The following is a 15,755-nucleotide window of genomic DNA, read 5'->3' on the forward strand; positions in this document are numbered from 1 at the left end:
ATGAGAGAGGATGAAATCAGAGCCCACCAAAACTGTGATTGAAGCTTAGCTGTTTCCCTGCGAGATTTATTTTTGAAAGCTCTAATAATCTGACAGGGTTTGGGGACTGTGGGGTGTTTACTGATAATAGGCATTAATTCAGCTGCTGGAGAGAGGTTACAGGCTTAGATAAAAGCTGGTCTGACTCAGTAATCTTTTCTTTTATGTTTTTAAAAATTCATTAGACCAGACTGCAGTCACCACTGCCTTGGGTGGGTCCGTCTTGAAAAATCCCCAGCACTGATCTGGCAGAATCTGATTTAGAACAGGAGGATGCTTCAGGCTAAGTGCTTGTGCTAAATCCTAAAATCCAAGCTTTGCCTGTTTAGCCTTCCTTGCCACAGTTCCATCCTCGTGAACCGCCCCGGGCAGCTCGGGAGGGCAGCCCCGCCATGGCATCCAGCGTGCGGGTGTTCCGCGGCTGCAGCTCGGGCTCTCCTTCCCTGGCGCGCTCCCGCCGCTCCTCTCGCGGCTGTCGCTGCTCTGTCACCACTGTCACCCCGGCAGAGCGCGCGGCAGGTCCTGCGGGAGTGGATCAGGGAGCTGCGCGGGCACAAGGCGGTAACTGGGGGGGATTTGGTTCACCAGATGCGTCTCTGAACGCGGTCAGAGATCCCCGGTTCTGCCGCCGCGGAGGGAGCGCAGCCTCGAGGGAGTAGCCGCATCCCCTGCGCCCCCTCCCCGTGCACCAAATCAGCTCAGTGGGAAGGACAGCTCCTATCCTGGCTTTCCACTGGAGAGCTGCCTCTTTTTCAACTGGACACCAACAACTGGGCTGACAATGATGTATGTGCTCAATAACACAGCATGACCTACAATATTTGGTTTTGCCTACATGAACTTCCAAAACATCCTGACTTGGCACATGCATTGTAGATCAAGCCTCTCTCTCTGAAACAAATCTGACACTTGAATTATTTCCACTCCCAGAGGTGGTAATGCTTTTGGCAGTTCTTCACCCACACAACCTTACATAAGGTCTTGAAAGCCAGGCTTTCAACAGAGACAAGAATAATACACGTTGATGCCAGGCTCTCAGGAGAATCTAGGAAAAATGAATGTTTGAGTGATTTGCCTGTATTTTCCAAGCTATAGGTATGACCTAGATGTTTAGGGAACATAGCTCTTGCTCTCTTGTAAAGCATTTTGTCTCGTGTTGCCTGTGTGTTCATCCCACATCCTTCACTCTTCACTGCTGGCCTGCCTGTAAATTAAAGGGGTGTGTCTGGGGGGAGGCAGGGGAGAGAAGGTGCCTGTCTTTGTACTGGTGACTCACAAAGTCGTAAGTAGTTGTGAAAGCATTGTGTCAGCAAATGTATTTTCCAAGTTAATTTTCTTTTTGCTCTTACACTGGGATGACATAACCATGTGCCACAGCTGTTACTCCCTGTCCTGCTTCCCATTTTCAGCTTTCTTAAACAACTTAGATCTTGAAAATTATTTTCATAAAACTTAGGAATTCTGGCAGTCTGAGTGGGGTATATCTTGAAACTCTTGGGGGATGCAACGGAGCACCATTCCCACGAGATGATGACTCCACTACCACTGCACAGGTAACCTGCAGAGAGCAAGCAACAGAACCTGGACTGCAAATACAGCTCAGATTAACAATATATTGTTTTTGTCTTGCCAACCAGACCTTTGAATTTACGCTGTAGATGCAGGTTCTCCATCCGTGCTGGAGGTTTAACTTTACTAGCAAGGCAGAAAACTGTATCTTGGACAAAGTACAAGGTTCTTCTCACCTGTGATAATACAAGGAGTGGAAATGGCCCTCCCCAGTTAACTGAGCCTCTACTCAGCTGAATCAAACAGTGAGACATGCTCTGAAGGAAGGTTAACTGCTGTAGTGTCAGAGACGTCACCAGATACAGTATCTTAAGCAAACCTGCCCTAGGCATTGTACGTGATGGATGTATCATTTTCCATATATAGCTGTATTGCCATTTATATGCAGGGTGCCTCTATTGGTCATTTTTCCCTTTGTAAACCCTTCCTGCTACAACAGACCTGAGGTGTGCTTTTAGGATAGCTACTGAATTTTTTACTTTCCTGTAAGATGTCTGTTATCCTGTCCGTCATTATCACTGAAAACCCTTTTGTAACAAAACTGTATCAAATATAGAGTATTACTGCTGTATACACAGACATTGTTACAGGTACTCCTGTGAGAACTGTTATTTTATTTCAAGTTTCTCATCAAGCGCTTAAAGTGACAATCTTCACAGCACTGTGGTTGATTAGAAAGTGAGTCTGCTTGTTCCTGAGAACCGTGGGACGCGTATACTGTCTTTGAAATGGAAATCCATGAAACCGATGCGGAGCAGCTTCCCGTGTTCATGCTCTCCCGAGGAGTCGCTCCAGGCCGCGCGATGAGGAACGCACCGTCCAGTCCGCAGCTCGCCATCCGCAGCCCGGCCACCGTCGGGCTCCGCAGCGGCCGCGGGGCCCCGCTGTCACCTGCTCCCGGGGCCCTTCACCCGTCGGTTGCAGCGCGCTCCGTGCGCTCGGCGCAGGGAAGCGGCGGCGGTTCCCGTCTCCTCCCGGCGCTGTCCGCAGCTGCCTCCCGCTCCCAGCGGCGATCACGGCGCTGACCCGGGGCGGCCGCCGCGGCCCGGCCCGCGCGGCCACGGCCACCCCCGCGCGCGGGCGCCGTCCTTGAGCTCGGCGAGGAAGGCGTCGCGCAGGCGAAGCAGGCGCGGGGCCAGGTCGCGCTGGCCGCGGATGAGGGCGCTGGCGGTGACCCGGGCGGCGGCGCGGATGGGCCGCGACTCCGAGAGCCGCTCCACGAACCGCGGGCTGGAGAGCAGCAGCAGCAGCGCCCGCAGCAGCGCCATGGCCGCCGCTCTCGCGAGATCCCGCGCCCGAGCGCTCCCGCCCGCTGGGCGCGCCGCGGGTCTCGCGAGAAGTGGCGCACGCCCCGCCCAGCCGCGCTCGCGAGAGCCGCGCACCGCCTCGCCATTGGCTGCGCGCCCGGCGGCCGCGCGCGCGTGGTAAGGCGGCGGGGAGCGGCCAAGCCGCGTCGGGTGGTCCTGTGCTGGGCACGGCGGGGCTGAGCCGTGCGGGGTTGGGCTGGCCTGGCCTCGCCTCGAGCGGCGCCGCCATGAGCTCCGGCGGCACCCTGAGCATCCTACGCAGCGATTCCTATGCCGAACTCAGCCAGTACCGGGACCAGCATTTCCGGGTGAGCCGCGGCCGGGGGCGGGCGCCGCGCGGTCCCGTCCGGCCGGGCCGGGAGGTAACGCTGTGTCCTTGCGGCCCAGGGGACGCGGTACGACCAGGAGCGGCTGCTTAGGAAGAGCTGCACACTGTACGTGGGGAACCTCTCCTTCTACACCACGGAGGAGCAGATCCACGAGCTCTTCGGCAAAAGCGGCGACATTAAGAAGGTCATCATGGGGCTGGACAAAGTGAAGAAAACCGCCTGCGGCTTCTGCTTCGTGGAGTATCCTTGTATAGCGCGGCAGGAGCCGTCAGGGTGTGGGTGAACTGCTCTGCACTGCAGGCTCTGAGTTACGGGGAGTTCTCGGAGGATAAAATTAATCATTTGCTAAAGCGGCTGTGGGAGACCCTGGTGAGAGAGAACAATGCTGGGCTCACGATTGGACATGATGGTCTTACAGGTCTTTTCTAACCGTGATTCTGTATTCGAGCATACACTGCGTGTCGAGTGGGGTTTGCAGATTGCTTTCACTTTGATATTTTAACCCAGACACCTCTTGGGTAGTTGACCTCTGTAGGAAATTCATATTCTCAGTGCCGAGGTAAAAAGGTCTTTCTTTTCATACAAACACATATGTAAAGTTTCCGTTGGTATCTTTCATCCCTGTTGTATGACTTCATTATGTGCACGTTTCTGAAGATCATTTTGCTACTGCTTCCAGTGAACTCACCAGACTGGTGAAAGTTTGCAATATGAACAGAGCATGTCTGGGGCTTCCCACTCTTTACCAATAGAGCTTGGTTCTGTTAAATGTCGGCATGATTGACAAACTTTTTAATGCTTGAATTGTCGCATGTTTTAACCTTTCACTACAGTTTTCTTTGATGGTGTAGCTTCATAAAAGTGGTTCAAGCAAAGACTTGGTTTTGTAGCCCATTTGATAGTGTTCATTTTCCCCCGTGGTGAAAATAGAAGTTTATCTCTTTCATTAACATATTCCCAAGATATTATGCCAGAGGAGATGCTGAAAACGCGATGCGCTACATCAACGGGACCAGGCTGGATGACAGGATCATCAGGACAGACTGGGATGCAGGGTTTAAGGAGGGCAGGCAGTATGGTCGTGGACGATCAGGGGGGCAGGTAGGTTGCTGTACAGCCTGGGCTCTTAAGGGAATGGTTACTTTGCCAAACTTCTTGATTTTGAATGAACACAGAAAAATTTCAGAAATAGCAGCTTAGGAGTCATTGTTAGAGATAACACTGGAAGATATCTGATCAATGGCAGTATAATCCACTAGGAAGAAATAACTCCTTCCTAAATTTCACTAGAAGTACTTGCAGAAACAGCTCTTGGATGCCTAGAGAGATAATGCTTTTAGGTAAGCTCAGGAAATATAAGAGGCTGTTAGGAACACACGGGAGAGCAGTTGGCTTGCCCCAAGTGGAGCAGATGGCAGTGGCTTGTACTGCCAAAGGACAAGGCTGACCATCCTTGCTTGGGCTGTGGTGATTAGACAGTCCCCAGACATGATGAAAGAGGAAGTTGGTTTATGTGTTCTGATGTTCTGCATGATGCACTTCACCGCCTGTTTAGTCAGACAGCTCCATGTAGCCAATTACATGTTGTGATGTCAGTGTGACTGTATTCTAATGCTGCAACAGTTTTTGAGAAATTGTTTTTCCTTGTCTTTTCTGGACTTCCCTTTCCCCCTCCTCCGTTAGGTCCGAGATGAGTATCGGCAAGACTATGATGCTGGAAGAGGTGGCTATGGCAAAAATCTTCAGTGCCAGTGACTTCTCAGCCTCACCAGAGAACCAAATCTGCATAGTAAATATCCCCAGGCACAGAGCAGGTCTGTTACACACAGTTCACAGAAACTCCTATCCACGTTCCTGTGGGCACATCCTATGTTCAATACCTCTTTGTTTTAATACCAGGATCCAAAGCGTTGCAGAGGACCTGGGAGCAAGGCTTTAAGCATTAGAATGCTGAGGCTTTGGTCTCAAATGCTGCTATAACTTACTGAAAGGAGCAAAGATGTAATGTTATGGTGCTTTTTTACTTCTCTGGCAAAACTTGATTATTCTACTGGGTTTTGTTTACATTGGGATCACAGAGTGGAGAGCAGTGATAAAGGATGATTGGCGGGTGTTTCACAGAGGAAAGCAAAAGGCAAAGAGCCTGAAAAAGAAGTGGAATTTATTAGGAATTTTTTCAATTTCTAGAGAAGACTTTTAAGTTGCAGATTTTCTGGCATTACTGGATTAGCATCCTTTTCCATTGATGCTGTTCCTAGAAGGTTTACATGAGCAGCCGTAATAAAACAGATTAGATTGAGTTCAGGAATCCAGAAGTGAGAAGCAGCTGAGCAGAGAGAGGAAACAGACCTCTGCTGTCTTCTACAAATTACAGTTATGATTGCATGACAGAGAAGAGCAAATACAAGATATGCAGTACTATTGTTTCACAGTTTGAGTATTAGATCTCCACAGCTTTAATATTTGAGGGCAGTATCTTCCCTGTGCCTGTAAGGGTTGCATGAAGCCAGGTTACTCCCAAAATAGGATGTTTGAGGAACTGAGTTTATAATGAGAAAACCTGTATTGGGAAGAAACTTTCTGTCTGAGAAACTTGATTTCAGACAACTTAAAAATAGAAATAAAAGAGTTTTGGGAGGAGTTTTGCTTTCTACTGAGCATGTGCTAAGAATGGTAAAAGGATTTCAGGATTGTGTAGCATGTTATGTTTTGGTTTTTCTCTTTTCCTGCTGGCTCTTATTCATACTGCTTGTTCATATGTTGGAATTTTGATGTACTGCAGATGTAGGTTTAAAAAAATGTGATCCCAAGATCAAGGAAATTGACCTGCTGAAATGAAATAGTTTCAAAAGAACTGTTACAGGGCTTTGAAATTTCTTAATGGACTTCTGAGTTCCATGTAAATGACAATTACTAAAGTTTTGTGCAAATACCTTATTGCCCATGACTCCTTATAAACTTCCAAAGGTGTGCAAATGTTGAACTTTACTCACTGAAGGTATTGTAGGAAATTTCGATGTGTTTCTTGCATACAGTTAATCACAACCGTTACTGTAAATTGGAAGACAAGTGAGATTGAGCAACTCCTTACTTAGGAAGTGTGAGTTTGAGGGTTTCTTGGCATGTTGAGTAAAACTTTTGGGATCACTTGGTGCTGGTCTGCAAATAAGCTTTGAACAAAATTACCTTTTCCAATATAGTACATTTGACTATGAGTTTACAGCCTGTGATCTGCTCTAGAACACTGCTGAAGTTTATTTTTCATTGTATCAATTTTGTATAAAAAAATATGTTACCAGAAATTCTAAAGTCACTTTCTTTTAAATAAAGCTGCAACATTAAAACAGTTTGTTACTTTTTTTTTTTTAAACAGAATCAGTGAACTAAAGTAGCTGTGTTCAGACTCTTGGTCCTTTGTTTTGGTCTCTTAAGATGGAAAGAATGAATATTCTTTCCTTTTGGCTGGATTTTTAGGCTTGTTCTGTTCTTACCTGGATTTTGAAAGGTGTTTGGTTAATGCTCTTAATTCTGGTTTGAATTTCTTTGGATTACAGGACAGAAATTGTTTCTTGATAGTGAAGTAAATCTGAAAGACTTTGCTGTGTAAGAAGTAATTTTCAAGGTGATCTTCCTTATAAAGATGAGGTCTAAAATTGTTTTTTTATTGTAAGTACTGCCAGTACTTCTCAAAGAGTCATTCTCAAATGGGATGGAGATGGTAATAACATTGTCTGTCACAACAATCACTGTTCTTTGCTGTTTATGTGCAATGGGTCTGGAAAGAGTATTTTTTAATTTTGAAGTAAGATTTTCTGTTTTGAGAGATACCAATCACAATGGGATTTAAAACCACATGGTATGTAATGTGAACTCTTAGAGTCTCAAAAGCTCCGTATAGAGGAAATTGAACATGGTTTGACTGTTACCTTCTCTAATTGAAATTGCATCTGGTCTGCTGAGCATAGTGCTTAATGAAAGGAACCAAATCAAATCTTCGAAAGTTCTCTGGGGACTTGTTCAGCTTTCTGGCACGCTGGTGCATTGTGATTAGGTTGTCTTGGAAGGACAGAATCTCCCATGCTTCTTGGACAAGCTACTTCATCACAATTACAAACACTTTCATGGAAGTTTGAGTTCTGTGTTAGCGTTTCTAAGTACTTGTTCATCATAATTAGCTACTTTTATGGAATTGTATCCATTAAAAACCCAGCAGCTAAGAATATGAGTGGAAACTTAGATATGCCTTGATGGAAGGGAGGCTGTTAGAAATTAGAGCAGTGACAGCTTCAGTCACTCCCTCACACTGGTGCAGGCTCATGGGGTGATTTACATACCTCTCTTAGGCAGCAATGGCTGCAAATAAGATTATATTTATAACATTTGAATCTGGGAATTACAGGGTAAAATCAGTGGAGTGTAAAAGCATTAGAGACATTTGTTTTCAATGATTGACACAATAATCCTGTTAGCAGTGTCTAGGGCAGGCTCATTCCAAGGTGGTCTATGTGTTACTACATTGCCCTGTGCCACAGACAAATTCCTGCTCAGGTTGGTGTTAACAGTCCTTTCTACACAGAGAATTAAAAAAAAATACTGGAACTATTTAAGCTAATATCCAGCACCTCATATTCCACATCTTGTCAGATTAGGCTTCTTGTGAAGAAAAAAATTGTGAAAACTACTAAAATTGGCATGGTTTATACATGGTTTCATCTGTATAGGAAAGACAATCTTAGTTAAAGGAATGCAGGCCACAGGGACTGACCTGCTCAAAAACTCTTGTGTGTTTGAGTTTCTAAAGCACAGCTTGTACCTTATGCCAGAGCATATAAATGAAGACAAATTAGGGTGTGCATTTTTCTTTGCACTCTCTCCTAACTTAGTGTATTTGGCACTTTCAGGTAAGTCTAGGGCCTTACCACTGTAGGTGGTATATCAAAAAATTGGTGGAGATGGAGAGAAGGGTCCTGGGCTTCAAAACATTGTGGTTTTGAATCCATGAAATAATAGTATTTGTATTTAAGACTGCGTAGCTGCACAAAGATACAAAGTATATTTCACCCCTGCCAGTAGAGGATGCTTACATGAGAAGAAAGTTTGCTGATCTTGAGAAACTCCTTTCTGAAGGCAGGAGAGATCACTTCTTGTGTCAGGGTTCCACAATTTATGAGGATGACCTTCCTGCCACTCTGCCTCCAAACCTGCTTTCTGAGACAAAGATGTGCTTTACTTCACTGAGGTAATATCATTCTCCAGGGTTATTCTAGTTTTCACCTAAAGGCCACTTGAGTGTCTATTTGGGTTCTTAAAAAAAAAAAAAAAAAAAAGGGAAGCCTAATTCTTTTTTGCAGCTCGGAGTAGCAGGTGAGGTGAGATGTAGTGAATGTTTCCTGCAGCAGGAGGATGAAGTTCAGCGTGGAGCCCCCAGAGGCAGCGCAGGTGAGGTGTCCATGGCCCCTCGTGGTGACTCTGCCACCGGTGGGGGCTGCGGTTGTGCTGTGGAGACTTTGCCTCAATTGGTTGGAGAAATTACCAAAAACCTGATTTTCATCCAAGAGAAGTCTATAGAGCATTTCTCAGAGTGGAGGCAAATGGAGGTCAGGATTTGCAGGTTTGTAGCCTATGGCTGTTTCTCTATTTAGCTTGGTTACCTTTTCCACCGGATATTGCCATTTGCAGTGTCTGTGGTACCTTCTCTCCCTGCTCCCAGCAGCCTCTTTGGTCTTGCCAAAGCACACCCATAATACTGGAGGAGAGTTTGACTCCGTTCATGCTTCAGCTGGCCAATCCACCCTTCACAACTTCACATAAATTGTAGTTTGTGTTAACTGTGCCAGCAAATCTTGGGCCAAAATTCTGGTTTTTGGTCTCTAGCAGGTTATAAATTAAAGTTCTGTATTGCAAACAATGTAAATGTCTGCAGCTTGACAAGAGGTTAGGCAGGGCTTAAAATGTCTGGTTTGTTTCTCTGGAGGCATAGTAATCCTTCAGGAACTTTGCAGACTTAAACTGTGTGTTGCTTCTGAGTATCCCTTTGGGAAAATGCCCTTTTTTTAATGTTAGGAATTTTTTGTCTGCTTCATAGGGTGCTGATGCTGTGTGTGATCCTGTGGTGGATGAGGTGCTTGGTGTCCTCAGTCCTGCTGCTGGCAGGGCTGTCTTTGCTAACTCTAGTGTGTTTCCCAACACAGTAACAGGTGAGAGTAAGGCAGACACACAAGTAGGTGCAGTAATCTCCGTGTAGATTACATGAGCAAAATATAGATTATTATTTTTTACATCTGAAGAACAAATATGAGTTATTCCTGGTGTAGGGTTTTATTGCTTGGAGGATGCTACAGTCAATGCTTTTGAAAACCCTTTTTGAAAAACTGTTCAGTAGGAGTTACAGGTCTGTTTAAATATTCCTCCAAGAAGCTTTCTTTTTGTCCTCCAGTGCTCATCTCTGACTACATAAAATCTGTTTGTATTTTATTCTGTTAACCTCCAACCAAGTCAAGGCAAAGCCAGTTGTTTCTGCCCTGACAGGAAAAACTGCCACTCTTCCAGAAGCTGTGTGAGGGGCTGAGTAGAGATTTCAGGCACCAAGTTGCATAGAGAGAAAGTGAAATACCTTCTGTCAAAAACCAGTGTGTTTACTCAGTTAATGACTGAGAAAACATCCTTCTTGTGTGCCTTGATGAAGGTGTTTGGGAAAATAAGACTATATTTAAGTAATTTTTTTGGATTTAATTTATTTAATTAGAGCTATCTCTGATTTCCTTTTCAAGGTGGGCCATCTATTAATTCTTCTGGGACTGATGTGTTTGCAGTAGAACAGTATTGAACCACAATTTTTGTTTTTTCAGGTATAGTTAAAAGGCATTTTCTCAAAACAATTTGAAAACAAATGGGAAGTAAGATTCACTATTTGGCTGTTTATCCAGTTGCATGCAACATAAATATCAGAATAAATTAGCCTAATTGAGTCAGTTTGTCCTTATGTTTCTGGACAATGAAGCTTGTCCCTTCTCAACTGTCTCTTCCTGAAGCATTTCCTGGAAGTGTGAAGAAAATTCTAATTTTCCAGTTAGAAAGAGGTAAGAAATAGTTATAATATGTAATAATATGTTAAGTGTTAATAGTTCATAATTGCATTATTTTTATAGTTGTACATCTATCACTCACATGCACTTCAAATTGCATTAGATTGTTTCAGTTTTCTGACTTTATTACTTTAAAATAATGCTTCTATTATTTTATGCTTTATGTCTTTATGGGCAATATTCCTGTTTGGAAAATTGTTGCTATTCTTCAGATTAAGTGATTATAAGCTGGTGCTTTTTGGTTTGTGTTTGATTTTCTGCAATATCATTGTTTCACATCTTAAGTAACTTTTTTGAAGACCAAAGCCCTGTCAGCTGGTGCTGCTGCCACAAGGTGTCGTGAGAAGCCGTGTCTGTGTCTGGCTCCAGGATGGGTGGGGCTGCCGAGATTCTCAGTTAGCTGAGGAGCTGTTGTGGAAGGAATGATGTGTTCTGAAAATGTCTCATTTCACTGTGCAGCTAAGGCAGTGCCTTTCTTGAAGAACCTCCTACATCTTAGAATTCTGCTTGAAACAAAAGTGTCTGGTGACTGATTAAATGGTCTTCTACCTGACCTGAAGCAGTAGAGTTAGGAGAACCTTAAGGTTGTTGATGTGTAGGATGCCTCACAACACCAAGCACTGTAGAACTGAGAGATTGTGCAGACTGGCAAGAGACTGGCTTGTGGTTTGAGGTTTGTAGGGCTTTTTTCCCCTCTCTGAATTTACTCCTTTAAGAGGAGGAGTACGTTTCCATGAACTGGAAAGAGCTTCTTCCCATTAAATCTGCACTTTTGCTTCCACTTTAAATTCCCAGCTGAATTTGCTGTTTGGAATCTACATATTAATGTGAAAAAGCCTTCAAGTAGCAATCTTACAAAGTCCATCCTGCACAGATCCCAGGAGCAGGTAGATGTGTGCTGGTGTCTGAGCTTGCCAGTGGGAGATTTAGCAGACATTTTTTAAAGTTACTCAGGTCACTCACACTCACTCTGCAAGTCATGGTGGATATTTTGTTCAATTGTTTTATAGGGTGCAGTCTTATCAGGAACCTAGTTTTATCCTCCAAGGAGTTCATTGAGTTCTGTGTGCATAGTGCTAAAGTACTCAATGTGTTTTAATGAACTTTATGTACTTATTTCTCCATAAACTAAACATGTAACATGGTGGCATACCAGGAGAATTCTTGAAATGCCAGCACTGAATCCTGAGTTGCACCTCAAAGTGAGTTAGGGAAGCTGAGCAAAACAGTGTCACAAAATAGTGAGAGTATTTTGAAAGGGATTCCAAATGTTCCTCAAGATAATTGTCCATAATCATGTGCAGGACAGAATTTTTCTCAAAATCCAAGGCCATGATGGCCAGCAAATATTACTTGGCTTACAGAGTTTCACAGGAAAGACATTGTTTCAGAAGAGTGCAGAAACCTGGAAGGATATGAAAAGTGAGGGAAGATTCTAACTAATTTGTCAGTACTTCAGGTTCTAGACACATAATGGTCATTAAAGCAAAATTAAATATTAAAAGAGGTTCAGAAGCCTGGATAAATATGTGGTATCCATCAACAGTGTTGATTCTGTGTTTAATCATAAATTTTCCCCTAAAGATGTTTAATTGAACTTTAACAGGCATGAGAGTGACTCATTCCCTGTTAGAAAACAACTCCCTCTGATGTCTGTGGAGGAGTGGTGCTGCTCCTCTGCTCTGAGAATTGTCCTCCTGCCTGGGCCAAGTGCTGGGCAGGCTGGAGCTCTCCCTAAGCAGTGGCACAACTCCCTCCTTGGTGACACTGTGGAACTGAGAATGAGCCAGGGCTTCAGACAAATTGAGGGTAATTAATGATCCCCAGACTCAGAGTTGTCCTGAGAGAAGAAAAAACCTTTGCAAAGCTGAGGGTTGCCAGTACCAAAGCTTTCAGGTGCTCAGGGCTGTGATGGGCCCTGACAGTGGAGTTTTTGTGCAGCCCTGCAGAGAGCTGGTTTGCACTGGAGCTTTACAGATAGGTCCACATGAAGTTTAGTCTGGATTGAACTTCATGTGAGAGTACTGGAGTCTGTATTTCAGATTTTTAATATTTTACATTTTAATAGATATTAAGTGGATATGTTAGTGCACATAAAATGCAGAATTGCCTCTCAAGAATTGTTTTTCCAGTATTAGCCAGGAGTTTATACTGGGCTATGCAATTAACAAGGAAGTTCTCCTCTCTTAACTGCATATCATTGCAGTCCTAGGAAATGAGCTTTATGATTTCCAAATACATAATACCTGAACAAAGTCAAGTGCAAGTATAGTGTAATAAGGCTTTTTAAAAAGCAAGTTTTAATTTTTTTTAAATTCTAAGATGTAATTGATTTTCTAGTTTAGAAAGCATATAATAAAAATGCATTTTTTGTTAAAATTTTAAAATAATTATTTTTAAACAATTTTTTATTGCTGAACATGTTGTTGCCAGAACTTCTCTCAGTGACAGTACAACTTACAGTAGAGATGTGAGAGACTGAAAGTGCAAAGGAATAGTGGTGACAAAAGCTAGAGGTAAAGCATAAATTTCTATTCATCCTTCCTTTTAAATGGAGGAAAGGTGTTCTGCATTTGTAAGGATTACATTGTTGCTTTTCAGAAATGATTCAAAGATGGATATTGAAAGAGGGAAAGTATAAAATGTCGTTATGTTATTAGGAATTCTAGTTCCATTCAAATAGGAAATGTTCTATTTATGATCCTTAAAGAAAGCCCTCAGGTCATGAACAGTATTTCCATTTGTTGAGAAAAATGTCAGAATAGTTTCCTGAAAGTCTGTATAAAATGAATGATCCTTTCGAACCCTTTATTAATTCAGTTTCTGGGCACATTTAAAAAAATCATTGAAGAATTAATAAAAGCTATGTGTAAAATTACATAAAACACCCTCTGTGAAATTCCAGTGTATTTTAGAATATTCACAGCTTAGTTTTTGAATGAAATAGCTGTTTTCAGTGGGCTTGAAAATATAGCACAGGGAGGACCCACTTTTCCTTTGATTTTTGTTTTTTTAGGGAGTGTGACGAATTAATTCAGAGACCTTCATGGCATTACTGTGTATAGGCCAGGGAAGAGAACAGGAGACATAGTTTTTGCTGTCATATGTGGGGACAGCTTTTTAAGAGAAAAGGATCTTGGTTTCTAGATGTGAGTGACATTAGAATATTTTCTCTAAGTGTGCTGAGAACTTGAACTTCGGAAACTTCACATATGCGAGGTTATTTTCTTTATAAAAAAACCACATCCAATGAACAGGGACATAAACCTAGAAGTGAAAAGCTTTTTGCATCTACTGCTGTATTTGCAGTTGCATAATCTGAGTATGTTGCACCTTTGCAATGGGGAAAAAGGCCCCATATTGATGAGTGCTCATGCAACATACGTGTCAGCAATGACATCACTGCTGTGCTGCATAACAACACATCTGTCTTTTGAGTTCTGTTTGCCATTTATAGCATTCACTAGCATCTCTTGATTTGTGTGGAAGGCTGATTAAGTTCTGGGCTAACTGGTAGGAACAGAGATGCTCTGAGCCGTGTCACTTCTGGACATGAGCTGGTGGGTCACTGTGTTATGGAGCTGTACTCAGTGGCTTCACTCTCTCAAGTCAGCAGCTACAACACAGGGATCTGTGGGAATGACAGCTGTTATTCCTGAACTGTTATCTTTTTTTTTTTTCCCCATTATGCCCTAACATATCAAATGTATTAAAAAGAAACCTGAATTTTATTTTTCCCCATGAAGCCAGGAAATTGCAAGTTGATTTTTTTTATTAAAGCAGTGTGATTCATACTTTCCTTGAAGCATTCTAGTTAAGCATCTTAGGTCTTCTGCTAAATGCAGAAAGAAAAGATTTTAGTGCTTGCCAACTGTTGAATTCCCTATTTCCCTGTTTCTTGGCTAAGCTGTAGATATTTACTTACTGATAGCAAATTTTCTATTTTCTGTGGTTGCAAAGTTTACCACAAGTAGCCTGGCATCCTTCCTGTAAAAGACAGGGACCCAGTCCCATTATCAAAAGCATTTGACTGTTTCCTCTCCTCCTGCAGTAAATGCTGTATGCAGCTGTAATGCAGCTGTTCTGAGTGCAGCAGGGAACACAGAGACAACCTGCTTCAATGCACAGCCCACATCTGTCCTTGGAAGAATTCAGTGACAGGAAGCATGCTGAGGCCATATGTCAGCAAAACAGAGTTCAGAGCAGGCTGCACTGTAAGCACAGGTTCAATTTCTAGCACAATTTTGAGGCAGTTGTGTCTGGATCATTAAGAGCAAAAGTTGCCTTCTCTGAATTACCATTATGTGTCAGCAGTTGTTTGACAACTTTGAGCCAACTTGGAAATACCTTCCCCAGAAGCTCATGTTTAACTCACACAACTGTTGGGACTTAACTGCATTTCATTCATTTTTGTGTGTGAGCTACCTTTTTATGTGTTAAAGAATCAATAATTTCTAAGTGTTGCCTTTGTTAAGGGCCTTTGCAGCTGTGATCTGTACTGAGGGACATTTCCTCTGTGAGTTGTCTGGTGTCTCCAATGTCACTCCTGGGAGACCTGGCAGAGGGGCAGTACATTGTCTTTAAAGCACTTCATCAGGTCTTTTGAGTTTGGGAATACTGAAATGAATTGGCTGTTTGAATGCATTTGACTAAACAATAGCTTCATATGAAAAAGATGGCAACTTTTTGAAGTGATTCTTAATCAAGAAAACAGAATGTTCTTGATTAAAGCAGCAGTATAAATCAAAGAGGAAAAGCTGAAATTATTTATCTCAGTCGTTGGTTGACCTGTATCAGGCAGACATTAACAAGATAGCACAAAGCAGGTTGCCCAGGGCCTTGTCCAGCCAAGTTTTGAACAGCATCTCCAAGGAGGGAGACTCCACAAAAGTTCTGGGCAATATGTTCTGGTTTTTGGGCATGTGTGATAAGAAGGCATTTTCTTGGGTACACATGGAGTTTCATGTTCTTTAATTTGAGAATAGGTTACCAATCAGTTTTTGCATGTGAAATTTCCATGTTTTTTGAAAGTGATGCTAGAGTTTGAAGCAATGTGACTTCTTGATGAACTTTTGCATCCTCTCCATGTTTTCTTTCAGTGTCTCTGGACTAGAAGCTTACCTGCTAGCACAATGTCCTTTCCTGCTTAAAATTCTCCCATGTATTCTTTGGTTTATATTCCAAGCTGCATGGATGATACTACCACATTTGATTGCTCTTCTCTACATCTGTGCAATTTGATCAGCAGTGCTAGTGAGTGCCTTCTGGTGAGAATTTAATTGATAAAACCAGATTTGTCTGCTGAAAATGAGCAAAGCATAAGGTGACCTAATGGGAAGCTAAGGCCAAAATATGAACTTCTGGGGAGAAGGCACAGAAAAGCTTGCTGTGACTTGCCTTGCTGTGACTTGATTTGTGAATGTCAG

At 43.0% G+C, this 15,755-nt stretch overlaps 2 protein-coding genes across 3 annotated transcripts; one reads left to right on the top strand and one right to left on the bottom strand.

The window, feature by feature from the left end:
* Positions 1–2,202: 2,202 nt before the first annotated feature.
* Positions 2,203–2,876, bottom strand: NCBP2AS2 (NCBP2 antisense 2 (head to head)). Its single transcript, XM_059479485.1, has one exon. The coding sequence runs from the start codon at positions 2,874–2,876 to the stop codon at positions 2,622–2,624; it is 255 nt and encodes an 84-aa protein (XP_059335468.1). The 3' UTR covers positions 2,203–2,621.
* Positions 2,877–3,027: 151 nt separating this feature from the next.
* On the top strand, positions 3,028–6,588 carry NCBP2 (nuclear cap binding protein subunit 2). 2 transcript variants are annotated; one of them, XM_059479607.1, is made up of 4 exons: positions 3,028–3,223; positions 3,303–3,484; positions 4,207–4,345; positions 4,928–6,588. In XM_059479607.1, exons 1-4 carry the CDS (start codon positions 3,143–3,145, stop codon positions 4,997–4,999), a joined length of 474 nt encoding a protein of 157 aa, XP_059335590.1. In that variant the 5' UTR covers positions 3,028–3,142; the 3' UTR covers positions 5,000–6,588. The 2 variants fall into 2 exon arrangements, with proteins under 2 accessions (XP_059335590.1, XP_059335589.1); XM_059479606.1 differs by having other exon boundaries at positions 4,207–6,588.
* The last annotated feature ends 9,167 nt before the right edge of the window (positions 6,589–15,755 follow it).

The sequence above is a fragment of the Ammospiza nelsoni genome, chromosome 10 (assembly GCF_027579445.1).
Source record: "Ammospiza nelsoni isolate bAmmNel1 chromosome 10, bAmmNel1.pri, whole genome shotgun sequence".
In the NCBI taxonomy this organism is placed as follows: Eukaryota; Metazoa; Chordata; class Aves; order Passeriformes; family Passerellidae; genus Ammospiza; species Ammospiza nelsoni.